The sequence below is a fragment of the Pimephales promelas genome, chromosome 19 (assembly GCF_988280905.1).
Source record: "Pimephales promelas chromosome 19, fPimPro1.hap1.1, whole genome shotgun sequence".
NCBI classification, from domain to species: domain Eukaryota; kingdom Metazoa; phylum Chordata; class Actinopteri; order Cypriniformes; family Leuciscidae; genus Pimephales; species Pimephales promelas.
Window position 1 is genome coordinate 18,854,474 of NC_142787.1, and position 17,189 is coordinate 18,871,662.

The 17,189-nt window shown below is 38.1% G+C and overlaps 1 protein-coding gene across 2 annotated transcripts in view; it reads left to right on the forward strand.

Annotated features, from left to right (window-relative positions):
- stxbp1a (syntaxin binding protein 1a) overlaps nt 1-17,189 on the forward strand; it is a 51,335-nt gene extending 34,146 nt beyond the window's left edge. Inside the window, exons 6-20 of one of the 2 annotated variants that reach the window (XM_039688073.2) lie at nt 2,232-2,335; nt 3,267-3,415; nt 3,670-3,754; nt 5,002-5,132; nt 5,464-5,571; nt 5,675-5,735; nt 7,035-7,100; nt 7,207-7,287; nt 8,252-8,390; nt 8,493-8,602; nt 8,711-8,812; nt 8,895-8,980; nt 10,638-10,792; nt 11,718-11,875; nt 15,531-17,189. In XM_039688073.2, coding sequence (XP_039544007.1) covers nt 2,232-2,335; nt 3,267-3,415; nt 3,670-3,754; nt 5,002-5,132; nt 5,464-5,571; nt 5,675-5,735; nt 7,035-7,100; nt 7,207-7,287; nt 8,252-8,390; nt 8,493-8,602; nt 8,711-8,812; nt 8,895-8,980; nt 10,638-10,792; nt 11,718-11,827 — 1,487 coding nt within the window. In that variant the 3' untranslated portion in view covers nt 11,828-11,875; nt 15,531-17,189. The remainder of the gene's footprint in view (nt 1-2,231; nt 2,336-3,266; nt 3,416-3,669; nt 3,755-5,001; nt 5,133-5,463; nt 5,572-5,674; nt 5,736-7,034; nt 7,101-7,206; nt 7,288-8,251; nt 8,391-8,492; nt 8,603-8,710; nt 8,813-8,894; nt 8,981-10,637; nt 10,793-11,717; nt 11,876-15,530) is intronic. The other variant, XM_039688074.2, reaches the window with a different exon arrangement.

Sequence of the window (17,189 nt, forward strand, 5' to 3'; positions counted from 1 at the left end):
ATCCTTAATGTCTTGACTTCACGCTGATCGAGTTTCGTCGAATTTGGTTCAGTGCTCTAGGAGCAATAATTTAAATTACATTGCATGTGTTTTAAACACAACCCTAAATAGCCAACTTCCTGTTGGGCTGGGGTAAAAAGTAAGAGTGTGAAGTATATATGAAACGATGAGATCTATATGTGTACCAAGTTTCATATTATTACATGCAAGTGTGTTTAATTTATGGACCAAATTTTCAGACCAAGTTTATTGACCAAGTTAATCTGATTAATAAACTAATTATATAAAACTATTGTCAATTCACTACAATTAAACTAGTTATATGCCTTTACTTATAAAAAATAAAAATAAAAACTTATTTAAAAAATACCAGGCTTGAGAAATGTATTTTCTTTATGCAGGTCATACACACAGCAGTGAAATGGTTAAGCCCCCTCCCCCTGCACACACACACACACACACAGACAGCCAGCCAGCCAGCCAAAGGCTCAGAGTGGCCATATTCAAACAAAAATATCTGAGTTTCTGTGGGTCCTAGCTAATAAGTGTCAATTAAAAAGTTGTCCGGCTCGAGGAGTACAATATACATACCAATTTTTGTAACTCTAGTTAAAACTAACCACCCCACTTTTGTCAAAAGGTGGCGCTACTGAGCCCTCACCACGCCCGTTTCTGCAACTTTGCACATGTCTACTGGCTAATAAATGTGATGCGTCTGTCGAGTTTCATGCAATTTGAAGCATGCTAAGGGTCTCAAAAGCATCCTAAAAGCATCCTAAAAGAAGGGTAAAGTTTGATGCGTCGCCACGGCAACAGTTTCAAAGATATCAAGAATCCATTCACAGGTCTACATCTGCCGTATGTTTACATTATACATATGAAGTTTGAAGCAAATCGGGTAAAAATAAAAGGGTGATATCTAAGCATTTTGAAAGTGACACACTTCCTGCTGCCAGTTGGTGGCGCTATAACTTTGACTCACAATAGTCACATCCATGTGATCGTCCTCTTACAGCGAACACACTGCTGAAGTTTCATCAAGATCAGTTAATGTATGCTGAAGTTATAACACACTTCCTGTTTCACGTTTCTCGCCATGATTTCGTTTCCTCGCCACGGACAAACCGTTCGAGATATAAAAAATCCCCTCGCAAACTTTCATCCTCAATGTCTTGACTTCACGCTGACCGAGTTTCGTCGAATGTGGATCAAAGCTCTAGGAGGAGTATTTGACATTCCATTGCGAGCGTTTTACAAACAAACCTCAATAGCCAAATTCCTGTTGGGCTGGGGTAAAAAGTAAGAGCGCGAGGTATAGATGAAACGATGAGATCAACGTGTGTACCGAGTTTCATATTATTACATACAAGCGTGTTTGAGTTATGGACCAAGTGTTCGGACCCCGTTCCAGGGGGCGCTGACGAGCTGCCCTGCCACGCCCGGGTACCATCTTCAGCCCGGCTCTGATGGCCGCGGGTTCTGACCCGTGTGCAAAGTTTCAAGAGTTTTCGAGCACGTTAAGGGCCCCAAAAGTGCCCAAAAGGTAGTAAAATAATAATTATTATAATAATAATAATAATAATAGTAAAGAAAAATAATCCCAAGGAAAACAATAGGGCCTTCGCCCTTTCAGGGCTTGGGCCCTAATAATCCTTAGGAAAACAATAGGGCCTTCGCCCTTTCAGGGCTTGGGCCCTAATAATTATTATAATAATAGAGAAGAAAAATAATCGCAAGGAAAACAATAGGGCCTTCGCCCTTTCAGGGCTTGGGCCCTAATGATTCAACCCCCATTTGCAAATCAGGTTCACTGGCTGTTAATAATTTCGATTACAACTGTATATGAAGAGTTCAGATGCAAAAGCCTCTAACTGCCATTTGAAATTTTCTTCTTTAATGATCATTTTTATCAAACTTGTATATTTAAGTTCAGTAATTTCACTTAAATAACATTTAATAGGTAATTATCATTGCCATTTAAGTGAAATCACTGAACTTAAATATACAAGCTTGATAAAAATGATCATTCTAGAAGAAAATTTCAAATGGCACTTAGAGGCTTTTGCATCTGAACTCTTCATATATACAATATATATGTATGAATATACTCAAATACTTTTAGGTAATGTATAACGAATATTTATGTAATGTATAACAATTATTGTCAGAATTATACTACACAGCTTTCACGGCTCAAAATGACATGTCAACTACCCACGTGTTTCTTACAGCTTGCCCTGACCCCCTGTTTAATGATGTTGTGAAGAGCCGTGCCTCAAAAACCATTAAAACCCTAACTGAGATCAACATCGCCTTCCTGCCCTATGAGTCCCAGGTGAGCAATTTCGGGAGTGGAGGGGAAGAGAGAGAGAGAAAAAAATAATGACAGTCCATATAGAGACTCCAGAAGCAACTCAGTGATTGTAGAAATAGAGTGTTCCAGAACAGCTCTGAGGCATGGGGGATGCGGCCTGGCCCACAATGCTTTGCTGCTGAGGCTGTCTGCTATGATTAATTCAGTGGAGTCAGAGGAGCAGTGCGTGATGCTGCAGCTCAATGCTTCGTGAACACGCCTCGTTCAGCACCACGTTATTGGCCGATGCAGCATCCACCGAGAGCCTCGGCCAATCAGAGGAGGTTATGAGAGGAAACGAGCATGAAGGGGAACCCATCTGCTGAACAGAAGGATCGTCACGTGACCTTGTGTGTGCCGACAGGGGGTGTTTGTGTAGGCCTATATAGATAAACTGTCTGCTACAGTCAGAGAGATATAGCACAGATTCGGCCAGAGGAAAGACTTCATCCCTCGTACCAGTTTGGAAACACTAAGTACAGAGAAGCACATTTTGTGGCATTTCTGTCAAAATCACACTGTCATTATGGGGGAGGGGGGCATATACACTACTGTTCCAAATATATATATTTAAAGAAATTAATACTTTTATTCAGCAAGGATGCATTAATGTATTGCTTCTTGAGCAGCAAATCAGAATATTAGAATGATTTCCAAAGGATCATGTGACACTAAAGACTGGAGTAATAGATGCTAAACAATCAGCTTTGCCATCCCCGGAATAAATTACATTTCAAAATATATTAAATGAGAAGACAGTTGTTTTAAAATTACATTCATTAATTGAATGTGTTTTATGTGCCCTAAATGGCACATAAAAAAAGCAAAAAGTAACTAAAACATAAAAAAGGCAAAATGTCAGCTTGTCCACAATACTGCTCTATCAGTAATGACTATGTGTGTGTGTGTTTAGGTGTTCTCCTTGGACAACCCTGATGCCTTCCAGAGCTTCTACAGCCCTCATAAGACACAGCTGAAGAACCCTGTGATGGAACGGTTGGCCGAACAGCTGGCGACTCTGTGTGCCACGCTGAAGGAATACCCTGCCGTCCGATACCGAGGGTAAGGCACGAGGGACTCTATCGGTGCCGAGTCTTGAACTAAGGCTCTTTATATCTGACCTGATGTTTCTGCCCTTTCACATATGCAATCATATTTATCCAACACATATACAGTTACAACAGGAACTAGTGGACAAGACAGATAGCAGTCATCTCTGGATCAGATTCCAGGAAGTGGCTGCTTGTCAGGATCAACAGAGCTGTCTAAAGTTCGGCCTGTCTATCTGCTCTAATGCTCTGATTCTCTGTGCACAGGGAGTATAAAGATAACGCCACCCTGGCTCAGTTGCTTCAAGACAAACTGGACGCCTACAAGGCAGATGATCCCACAATGGGGGAGGTGAGCGGCACATCTCAGTTACTAAACTGCAGGAGATGATACGTGTACCGGAATATGCTGATACATGCACAGGGGGAACAGAGAAGCTTCCAGTGGGTTCTTGGAAAAATGTAGATTTTGTTAAACCCATAACAGAAGAAATGATGACTCACAAATATTAGATTAAACTTTGACAGCATGCACAAAATTGGCCAATATTAACCCTTCACTGCCCTGGTCTCTCTTATCCACTGGTCTAGTGGATAAGACACATGCCTTTGGTGTGAGAGACCCGGGTTCAAATCCAATGTGAGACACGAATGTGTCCCTGAGCAAGACACTTAACCCCTAGTTTCTCCAGAGGCGTGCGACCTCTGACATATATAGCAATTGTCAGTCGCTGGTGGATAAAAGCGTCAGCTAAATGAATAAATGTAAATGTCTTGCTGTGAACGGATGGCCACGTACATATGCGGGAGTGAATCCCCTAAGTTATTGTGTGTGTATAGATCAAGACCTACTCTCGAAACTGCGATGGTCGACACCATATCAACCTTCTGGTGTTTCGTGTGTTTGGTATCTGCTATTCTGACCATACAGTGACAAAAAACTTGTTATGTTCAGCACTTTTAAGTAAAGCATAGTCAACGGAGGCGTCGTGTTTTACTTATGCTTGGAAAGGCTGCTTCATGCAACACGCTCTTGCAGTGTTGCCATGTTCACTAATTATAAGCTGTTTTGGGCTTGTTGTTTAAACTTGGCTCATAAAGCGATTGAGTTTATGGAGTTATTAAAGTTAGCAGGTACGGATTGCAATATTTTGGTCTTATTTTCAGCATAAAGCATTTGTTTGGCTGTTTTTATAGCAAGATCTGGCAACACGAATGAGTCCAGGCTCCTGCAGAGAAACTGTTCTGATGCATATTAAAATATCATTAACAACTTTTTTTCAATGTCACTCCTGTAAATTGCTGAACTGTGTGTATATATAGAACAGGATTGGGCACAAAAAAGTGATTCTGCAAAGACGTGACCATTGATTTGGGTTGGAATCATGTAATGCCAAAGAAAAAAATCTTCCTTTGCGTAATATGTACCAAAATGTAATTCTTCCTCTGAAGGGACTTCACAATTTCCATATTGAGAAGCTTTGCTTATGTCAGCTTCATTCCTGCCCACATAATTATGTTTGTGGGTGGCTTTGTTAATCTAAAAGTGTCTTGTGGTGGACAACAGTAGATTTTTAGACATATTCTATCTCTCTGCAGGGACCAGACAAGGCTCGCTCTCAGCTCATTATTCTGGACAGGGCTTTCGATCCCGTCTCTCCTGTCCTGCACGAGCTCACCTTCCAGGCTATGGCCTATGACCTGCTGCCCATTGAGAATGATGTGTACAAGTGAGTAAAAAAAATCTAAAATAAATTTGATATAACAAATATTTTTGGCAATCTATTTATATATTAACATGTATTTTCAAATAATATTTACTAAAATATTAACCTATTATATTATTATAATACATATAATTATATAATATATATATATATATATATATATATTATACAAAATTATACATTGTTTAATACTTTATATACAAATACTTTATATAACCAATCCTTTGTCGATTAACAAGAGAATACATTGTATAAATGTATAAACATTTAATATATGTAGAGATAATCTATAAATATATAATATATAAATATTTGTTTGATTTGTATCTGGTAGGTATGACACCAGTGGGATAGGTGACTCAAAAGAGAAGGAAGTGCTTCTGCATGAAGATGACGACCTTTGGGTGAATCTTCGGCACAAACATATTGCTGAGGTCTCTCAGTGAGTAAAACCTTACGTTTTTGACTGTAAGCTCTGGTGTTCTTGTAATATTCTTGGTCTGTAAGTGTTCTCTCCCTCCTTTTCTCATTTCCCTCGCTGGCAGGGAGGTGACACGCTCCCTGAAGGAATTTTCTGCCAGTAAGCGGATGACCACTGGAGAGAAGGTACGCAGGAGTCTGGCTGAGGGGGGAGGGGCCTGGAAGAGAGAGAAAAAAAATGAGGAGTAGAAAAGAGAGAACAGTGTAGTGTGGGCGAGGAAGGATAGCCTGGCGGATGAGATTGTGTTGGCAGCCCAATCTAAAGCGTGATGGCTGACTCATGTGAAAGCACTACAGCAGGATTAGTATTGATTGACTTACTGACACAGCACAAGCAAACAGACATGGACACACACATTTCTGCTGTGACGTACTATCTGCAATTACAGTGTATAATTAGGGTGATCAGATTTCTCATGGTGGAATACGGGACGGGATGTACAGGTACTACAACACTAGCATGCACACATATTGCTGATAATTGCTGATTTCCTACACATGCTACAAGAAATGCTAATCCCTAAACCCTAATCTTAAAGGGATACTCCACTTTTTGTTGGAAATAGGCTCATTTTACAACTCCCTCAGAGTTAAATAGTTGAGTTTTACCGTTTTTGAATCAATTCAGCCTATTTTCTGATATTTAGAAGAATATCTGTAACCAGACAGTTTCTGGTCTCATTGACTTCCATAGTAGGAAAAAATATATACTATGGAAGTCAATGAGACCAGAAACTGTCTGGTTATAGATATTCTTCTAAATATCAGAACATAGGCTGAATTGATTCGAAAACCGTAAAACTCAACTATTTAACTCTGGGGGAGTTGTAAAATGAGCCTATTTCCAAAAAAAAAGTGGAGTATCCCTTTAACCAATGAAATTGACTGCAGGGTGTGATTTGCGCTGAATAGCATGCTAAAGAAAATGGCAGTTCAGGAGATAAGCTGTTAAGATGATCCTACGAAATGAAATCGCTGAGCGGGGCCGTGTGCAACTCCCCAACCGGTCCTCACCTGACAATGGGGCTTTTTAGTTGCATCAGCATCTCTGCCCCATTATACCCTGTGAATCTCAAATCCTGGGACACCGCCGTCCAAATTACAACTTTTTCACATGTAAAAATAACTATTTTTGATCAAGTAGAAATGTAATTTATTATTTTTTTTTAAAAATCTAATTCAATGACCAGAACCATTGGCTCAAGTCTTTACGTGTGGAGAACCCACTCTTTTTTTGGAGTTCACGCCTCATTTTAGAGATCTGCAGCTATACCTACTTGGAAATACAGGACTGTACTGGAAAAACAGGGCATCTGGTCACCCTAATCTAATATAGTATAACAGCTTTTATGGCTCAGTGGATCTGGGTCGCGCCTGACCTCTGCTTTAGCTGACCTTTCTAAGAAAATCCTTTGTTTCTTTCAGACCACCATGAGGGATTTGTCTCAAATGCTGAAGAAGATGCCCCAGTATCAGAAAGAGCTCAGCAAGGTGAGAGAAGTCACAGGAGATGTGCATTCTGCCAAACAGGAGACACCTCATGGGAATTGCAGTTCTAATATTTACCTTATTGACCCCTTAAAATGTGTCCCTTTAGTACTCAACCCATCTGCAGTTGGCCGAGGACTGCATGAAGCACTACCAGGGAACCGTGGACAAGCTGTGCCGTGTAGAGCAGGTACAATTTCACGCCCAGGCATCACTGCCACAGAATGAGGGGGGTCTGTGAAAAATTTGAGAGAAAAACAGTCAACGTTTCTACTTTAGAAATTAATAAAATAAGTTTTCACAAAATTATTTAAACATTCACAATCACCAAATGTGATTAATATTGTTAACATTTAATTCTGAGATTTATTGCAATGATTTTATTTCAAACTAGTGCTGTCAAATGTAAGAAAAATGTATCTACACAAAAATTATTTACCATATTATTTTAGTACAATGAGGCAATTATTGGTAATGTATAAACAATTATTTAATTTTATTGCCTTTATTATATATATATATATATATATATATATATATATATATATATATATATATATATATATATATATATATATATATAAAGCGTGGCCTGTTTCTTGTTAGTTTGTTACAATTTATTTGGTTTGCCTGCTTGCTGCGAAGTCTGGTACGTGAAATAACATTATATAAATTTACACATAATATTGATGATTGTTGCCATAAGTGACTAAAATCCTGATTTTAAATGGCCTAATAAACCAACTAAAATTGCAACTGTATATTCATGAATATATTTTAGGACAAATTTTATTTAGTAATGAGACTGATTAACTTGACTGTAATAGAAGTGCGTGTCTAAAGCTGTGTGCCAACTTGACAACTTGCCACTGGTTATGATTTAACTAAAATAATGAGGTGCAAACCATGGTTTTACCTGTAGTTGTCTGGTTAAACTAGGGTTACTATTCAAGAACTATGGGAAATTTATTGCGAGGGAAAGCACAAGTATCTGCCATTTCGAATTTATAGATTTAATTATGTAATTCGAATGGCGTATATTTTCTACATGGTACTAAATGTATTGCTATTGATACTAAAAGCATCAAGGTAATTTCTGTTTTTATTTACGTCCTTTGAGCATAATTTATTAACTGCGCTCTATCACCTGGCAGGATCTCGCTATGGGAACAGACGCAGAGGGTGAAAAGATTAAAGACCCCATGAGGGCCATCGTGCCAATCTTGCTGGATGCCAACGTCACCACTTATGACAAGATCCGCATCATCCTGCTCTACATTTTCCTGAAGAACGGTTAGGGGGTCTTTGGCAGCCATTTTATACCTCCGTTTGCATTTTATTGCCTTGATCAGCCATTTTGTAACGCGACTTGTGTGTGCATGTGTGGCAAAACAGGGATCACGGAGGAGAACCTTAACAAGCTGATTCAACACGCCCAAATTCCTCCTGAGGACAGCGAGATCATCACCAACATGGCTCACCTGGGTGTCCCAATCGTCACAGATGTGCGCTATCCGCTTCCTGTCTTAAGCAACGATTAAATATCACTGGCTGTTAAAACATTTTACAGTTCATCTGACTTGCCATTGATTTCTTTTGCTTTGTTTCTGCAGTCTACTCTCCGCAGAGGCAAGAAGCTCGATCGTAAGGAGCGCGTGAGCGAGCAGACCTATCAACTCTCTCGCTGGACCCCGCTGATCAAGGATATTATGGAGGTAAGTCCTGATCTATAGAATTTGAAGAAAAACAAAATATGCGTGTAAAAATGTGACCTTACTTTGATTGTGAATCTTACAGGATGCTATTGAGGAGAAGCTGGACACCAAACATTACCCGTACATCTCCACACGCTCATCCTCTTCCTTCAGCACTTCTGCAGTCAGGTACGCACGCTCACCAAACTTTCCCACATCCCACAGGAAGTTGACCTCCAAATAAAATACATTCAGCTAGTTTTTTTCATTGAACAAAATAAGAAAGAACAGATGATTTTTTCATGTTTTGCTTTGTAAACCTGCTTCATGTTGTTTGGGTCCATTTTGAAGACTTAAAAAAAAAAAATCAGACATACTGTACTACAGCATTCTGGGAAATTAAGTGTTCTTCCATCATGTTGCATAAAATAAGTTAAAAAAAATATTTACAAAAGAATGTATTAAAATGTCTAAAATTAAAATTGAATAACATTTTATAATAATATATAATAAAAGTTACTACATATTATAAAATGGTAATAAAATACTTTTCTAATAACTTCTAATGTTTCTGGGAATACCTTATATTTTGTGTATATGATGTAATTATGTTATAGATGCTTCACTGATAACTAAAATGGTATTTTTGTTTTATTTGATGGGTAACGCTTTACAATAAGATTAATTACATTATTTAACATGAACTAACTATAAAAAAGTTAATGTTAATTTCAACAGTTACTTAAATTTTAAAAAACAAACAGTTACTTAAATTTTTCAAACAAAATTTTTATATTATTTAATTGTCCGGAGCAATCAACTTACATTAATAGTTGTGTTTTTACTAACTAATATAAAAAAAGATTACCCATTGCCCATTGTTAATTAAAGCATTAACTAGCGTTAACAAATGAGCCCTTATTGTAAAGTGTTACCATTTTATTATTTTACAATATCATGATCAATTATATAAAAAAATTTACTCTTTATTTTAAGGTGACATAGTTGCATTGTACTCACTTAGATAAATACTGAGTAATATTAATTAACTACATATACTTACAGTTACTTAGAGTTACAGTTTGGGTTTTGTTTAGGATTAGTTACTTGTAATTATGCATAATTTACTCTTATTACTATAGTAAGTGCATGTAGTAACGTGTACTGTAACTACGTCACCTTAAAATAAAGTGTAACCAAAATAAATTAATCATTTTTAAATTAATAAATAACTATACTTACAGCAGTTAAAGTAAATCCTTTAATTGCCAATATTTTAAACACTTTACAAACAAGCCAATTCTAACACACGCACACACATAACCCCATACACAGGTGAATAGATGCATTTTTGTATTGGACAATTCGCAAGATAGAAGTAACTTGGATCAATAATCATTTGTACAGAGGGGTGGGGAGAACATTGAGATCAATACCGTGATTGGTGGGTGGTGCGACATGCGGAGGGGGTGGACATCAAGTCGCTTTTTAAAAGAAGCGGAGACTGGGATATTTCCTCAGGGTTACTTCGTCGAGATCACCAGTGTTCACTACGCATTTTTAACTCTCATTATGCTTGAAAATGACAAAGCGCCTCCTCTTCCTTCCACTGTAGAAAAATACTGGCAAAATATAGACAGCTGTCAATCATGAAGTTTTGCATTTTATAGCATAATCTAACTAACTAAAACCGAACATTGTGTAAAACACATAGAGCAGTTTCTAACTGCTGCCACTAGAAGGCCTTATATGGTACTGCAACAACAGATACCTTCAAAAATACCTTCTGAAAAAAGAAACTGTACCTTGAAGCTGACATGCATTTAATGTGTTTTTCCCATGGCAGTGCCCGATATGGCCACTGGCACAAGAATAAAACCCCTGGAGAGTACCGCACAGGCCCTCGCATCATGGTCTTCATCATCGGGGGCGCGTCCTTTAGCGAGATGCGCTGTGCTTATGAGGTCACACAGGCCAATGGCAAATGGGAGGCCATCGTTGGTAAGTCTGCAGAGGATACTGCTAAAAATCACTGTAAATTCAAGAGTTATTAAGCAACCACCCTTTAATGCCTTAGATTGATACCTTTAACTATACATGTGTAATCAGACTGGCAAATTTGTCTTGTATATTTTTCCTGTGCTCTTGTCTTGTATTTTGTGCTTGTCATGTTTTAACTGGTTTTAAATTACAGTCGTGAGCCTCTGCTGTGTTCATAAGTCTGTGTTTGTAAGTTCTTCTGTGTGTCTGTTTTGTGTGCGTGTGATAGGGTTTATGCTTAAGATGTGCAGTTGTGTTTAGAATTGTCTTACCTTTAAGGATTATGGCAGCCAATACAAATATTCACGTTGAGGTCGAATCAGAGTCGCTAATTGGTGTTTCTACCCGACCGTGAGTTTGTGTATAAATTCTCAAATGCTCGCTACATTAAAATGATCGACTTTTGGTCACCCTGTCGCTGCAAAAACGCCCCTTTAAAGGTTAATTCTGAACTACTGTACGTAATTTTTTTTTAAAACTTTATCCGTCGGTTGTTTTCCAGACGAAAACTCGCATTGAATTTCTAATCGTTGGTATTGTACGAGTTATACAATTTTGTCCGAGCTTGAGGCCTTTATCGGTTTCTAAAATGAACAGTGCAGTTGGAAGACCTCAGTGAGACAATTGTTTACCAATTGTAAATCTTTGTGGAAAAAGTTACTATACATTTAGTTGATAAAATGAGTTGCAGAGGTTTCCTTCGTATACATCCACACAGAGCTTCCAAAAATCATTTTTGTCAGGGTTCTAGGTTAATATTTCTGAACCATCAGGATCTACAGATTTTAACCCTCTTTTGTCCCCATAAAGATTAGCGGTGGTGAAAGAACGTGAGGTGCGGTGTGAGATTAATTCTGAGCGTGAAGCCACCTTTGTTCCTCCGCAGGTTCTACTCACTTGCTCACCCCAACCAATTTTCTAATGGACCTGCGGCACCCCGACTTCCGAGAATCCACTAAGGTGTCCTTTGAGGACCCTGACCCCTCAGAAGAGTGAGACAGAGAAAGAGGGAAGGGTGGGAGAGAGAAATCACACTCTGACAAAGTAAAGGCAGCCGAACAAAGAAACCCTTTCTGAACCCCCACAGCACAAGGGCTTTCTTTTCTTGCTCCTGTTACCACACTCTACCGTTTTATAACGCCACCACGCCTCAGGGATGGGTGTCCGGCCCCTGCCTCACTGAAAAGCTGACCTGCGAGTCTCATTCAGGCTCCGCCTCCTATTGGGACCAGCCAATATGAATCGGTCTTGATTGGCTGACTGAATGCCCCATTCAGAACTGCAGTGGGCGGAGCCTTTTTGAGTGACAGATGCAGTAGGGGTCCTGACCACATCCCTGTTGACCACATCCTCTCAGTTGGGTGGATTAAACTGCGTTCTCCTCACTACGCGCCTTTTAATTCAATGGAGCCTCCTCTTCCGACGAGGAAGGGCTTCCTCCATTTGCCCTCCCAAATTTTAAAGCTTCATTTTCCCGCAGATTTAATCTACCCTCAAGACTTCCCATATTTCCGATTATTTCTGAATAACAATCCAAGGCAATCACTCATATTAACTTTGTTTTTGTTTTCCAACTATGGAGAGGTAATTGTTGGATGCCAATTGCAGGATAATTTGCTTTTGTTTTTAAATCTACCAGTTCCTCAAACTACCTCACATCACGTCTACATGACCAAGTGGCCGTCTGCAAAGAATTAAAATTATTTCTGCCAGAGAGCGACTGGCTCTTTTTTTTTCTGTATAATTCTTCTGCAGATGCCAAAGCTTGAAATGTAGCTGTGCTCTTCAGATATGCTTTAGCACTAACGCTTCCCCCAAACGCTAACCTTTTAAAACTAACTGGTTTGGGCCCTGGCTATGTCATTTCATGTTATGCCTCAGGTACTGTTTTCTGCATTCAAAAAATACTGTAGTAAATCGCTGATTATAAAGCGGACCAAGTCATATATCATAATTAGTTAATGAGACTACTGGTTAATGACTGATACTGTGTTAAACAAGCTTAGCAACACTTTATATTACAGCACTGTAATTCCTGTGCAGGCTTGTGGTTACATTACGTGTTATAAATGACTCATCTTTGCTCTTCTAAAAATTTTCTGGGTTAAATACAAGTTTATGTCTGGCTCTTGCGACTTGTTTGTAAGAACTCGCTATACACTCGTTTGCGATGGAAGTCTATGGGGTATTGCATCATAACAATGTTCAAATACACACATTCATAAAAGTATGGCCATATGACTTGAACATTACATATGTGTACCTTTCCAAATGAGTTTATACAATATTTATACAATTTTTTGTGTGTTTTTACAAACAAATGGAGTCAAATTGTTTTCTGTGGGAATCACAGATGCTTGTATTGAACCCAGCATATTCCTTTAACCCAACACTGATCTAATCCGAAGCATTGCAAAGAGTAAGGTCCTGTAATACAAAGTGTCCTTCTATTTAGCTTTACTGACTAGAGTACAAGAATGATCATAGATCGACCCTAGCAAGTATCCATCATTCAAGTGTCAGCCTGCTAAAGCTATATCCCTTTTAATTTCCCCTTTTTTTCTGTTGGTTTTTCGTGTTTGTAAATGATCACACCATATGCAGTATGCCAGTCCTAACCCATACTGCAACATGAAACTGTTCCAGCCATTATCGAACAATAATATGGTTTGTTTTCATGGATCTTTAGTTTAGACCCGTTCATTGTGTATCTAATAAACCATTAGCAATGCTGCATGTTTGCATTTAGTTGACCTAGTAGATAGTAGTATGTAGAATAGTAGAATGTAAAGGTATAATGTTACTCTCATTATCAACTGTTTTGAATCAATTGATTTTTTTTTTATTGCATTGCAATATAAACATGCAGCTCTGCTAAAAAAAAAAGTAGTTTAACAGGGAGTAGAATAAACATTTGTTCCAGAGGGCACCACAAATAAGAAATTATAGCGCCCTGTGCACAAATGTTTTTGGATAGTTTGAACTTACAGTATCTGTAATGTGTTGGAAATGTGTCTTCAGCTAAATATCTTTATGCAATTATAATATTTTTAGATTCAAAGCAATATACACACACTACTGATCATATCGGTCTCTATGATGCTATTTCATGTTTTTGAAAGAAGTCTCTAATGCTCACCAAGGCTGCATTTATTTGGTCAAAAACAGTAATACAGTGAAATATCATTACAATCTACAATCTACTAGTCAACTAACTCATTAGTAGTCTGTAGTAGACAGTTAATAGACTGTTTCGGGTTAGTAGAGTAAGTTGGCATGTACACTAAGTTACTCATAATTAGTAGTCTGTTGGTAGACCATCACAATAAAGAGAAAGCAGATATTAAAGGGATAGTTCACTTTGAAATGAATTTTTGATATGTTTCAGCTTACCTCAAGGGCATCCAAGAGGTGTTTTTGTTTCCACAGTGTTTTTAATTTTGATATTTTTAGGTCAAACTGCTGTTGTCTATCAGTCATATAATGCAGGTTTAGGGGGTCCACCTCAAAGAGCATGCACAGAGAAGTCCAAATTAAACATGATTTAATGACTCGTAAATGTAAGTACACATTGATGGCCTAAGACACGAAACGAGCGGTTTGTGTGAGAAAACGAACAGTATTTATATCGTTTTTACCTTGTGTAACCACAGCCATGTCCAACTGATCTGACAGCACGGGCGCATCGGTCTGCACATGCGCCGGAAGTGATCGCTTGCACACTTACGTCACTCTTTGTTTACACAGAGATTTCGGAAGTTTTACCATTCACTAAACATATTTAAAAATATCAAAATCGTCTTCCATTGCGATTTCCTGTATATCTAAATATGTTTAGATCTTCACGGTGAAAGCTAAAACTTCCGAAATCTCTGTGTAAACAATGAGTGACGTACACACGCAAGCGATCACTTCCGGCGCATGCGCAGACCGAAGCGCCCATGCCTTCAGATCAGTTGGACATGGCTGTGGTTACACGAGGTAAAAACATTGTAAATACTGTTCGTTTTCTCACACAAACCGCTCGTTCCGTGTCTTAGGCCATCAATGTGTACTTACATTTATGAGTCATTAAATCATGTTTAATTTTGACTTCTCTGTGCATGCTCTTAAGAGGTGAACCGAGGGTGGACCCCCTAAACTTGCATTATATGACTGACAGACAAGAACGGTTTGACTGAAAAATGTCAAAATTGAAAATACTGTGTAAACAAAGACACCTACATCTTGCATGCCCTTGAGGTAAGCTAAAACATATAAAAAAAATCAATTTCAAAGTGAACTATCCCTTTAAGCAGATAGTCTAATACTTTGAGTTAGTTGACATGTGGTTGCAAGTTAGTGGATAATTGCCTACTTTAAAAATGTCACATGATACTTCAGAAATCTTTCTAGTATCCTAATTTGCTGCTCAAGAAACATTTCTTTATTAACAGTTTGCTGCTTAAAACTTTTGATTCTCGTTTTCATGATTATTTGATAGACAGTTCCAACTTTTTCCCTTTTGATCAAATTGATGCATCCTGAATAAGAGTATTAATTTCTTTAAAAAAAAATCTTTCTGACACCAAAGTGTACATTATGTGTGCGTGTATACAGATAGATAGCTGAAAACACATTTTTACAACTAATCTAAATTATATGTACAAATATTTATTTTTTTTCTTTTTGTTTCTCTCCTCGGTGCTCATCTATGCAGGTTCAACCCATGTCGTCTCCCCCACCCAGCTTCTGGACGCTCTCAAGGCTATGAACAAACCCGACGAGGAGCAGACAAGCTAAAAATCACAACAACCTTCCCCCAAACCCCATCGCCCAGTTACCCTCTCCCTCCCTCCATCCGTCGCCCTGTAAATCTCACCCGCTCCTATATAAATTGTGTATGCATCTTGCTTGAGAGAAAAAAAAATAGATGATTGGTTAAAGTTAAAAAGAATATTCTATAAATTTATATATAAATGAAATGTTGAAATAAAACAAATCACTGCAAGTATTCTGTTTTACAATGGATGCAAATGATTAGACTGTCAAACTTTCGTTATTAATTGCAATTTAAAAACCTGAAAGTACCAAATGTAATATTGTGTGTTATGGAACCTGCTAGAATATGTAAATTGTAGATCACTTTTTGCTTTCGTTACTTATTTAACCGTTTTTTCTTTTTTTTTTCTTTAATGGCTTAAAGTGGTTGGGGGAGGGACTGGTTTTTATGCAAATAGACCAGTGAAGCAAAATGATGCATATCACTTCCTCTGCTGAAGGCTGAACTGACGCCCGGTTTAGATGCTTGGGTTTAATTGTTGTCTCATTTTAGATGTGCATGCCATGGACGTGGCCCATGTGGCCCTTTTGACGTGAGAAAACATTGAAAAAAAAATTTAAACAAGTTAGGATGTGTAAAAATGTAACATTGAGCATCTTTTGGGACTCCAGTGATGAAGAGGAAGGAGGCCAAGGGAGTAACAGATCAAAGCCTCAAGCTGTAAAAGTGAAAGAGACACTGTACATAGATGGCAAACGTCCTCCCTCCTTCAGTCGAGATTCCGGGAGCATTTACTCTCCATATCCTTTTCTTTTCACGTCTCCTTCTACAGAGACCTCATGATTTAGTGTGAAGAAGGCCGTTGCTTGCAGATGTTTAAGAAATTCAAAAAAAGGGCCAGTTGTATTTCAGTATTGTATCTCGTCCAATTAAGTCTCATCATTGGTTAGTAAACAATGTTTAACCGGGACATGCACTGAGTAACGTGTTGTTGTATATGCCATATGTTACTGTTTTTCCGTCTCACTGTTGACTGGTGAAAATTTCTGACTGTGAAGTAGTAAAACTTTCCTTTGCCAATGTGAAGCCACTGTGTTTGTGACGTATTAGCTGTAGCTGTAGTTAAACTGGTAAAAAAAAAAAATAGGTTATATCTAGCTTTTGTTTGACTGTCTTGTAGTTTCTTTCGGACGCAATGTTTTATCTTCCAATGGTGAACGGCTTTGCAACAAAAAGCAATCCCCCTATTTAACATTTTGGTTTCCGTTACCTCTTTACTCTGTTTTGGCAGAAAGGTTGTATATTGCACTAAGCGTTTTCTGTGATGCAAACGCTTTTATGGTCTCTTTTTATTTATTTATATTATTTTTTTAATCGTTCTCCTATTTTGTGTTTGCTGTTGTATAGCTGTGTCGACTAGATTGATTTCTATTAAATTTATTTTTCAGAGACTATCAATAAATAAGAACATAGTCTGTCTTAAACCTGTTGATCTTACTGGGATTATATGTTTGCGAGTGTTGAAGCACAAACTAAAGTATACTTCATGTGTACCGATGTAGTAAGGCTGTCTAATAAATTGGCTTCCATTACAAA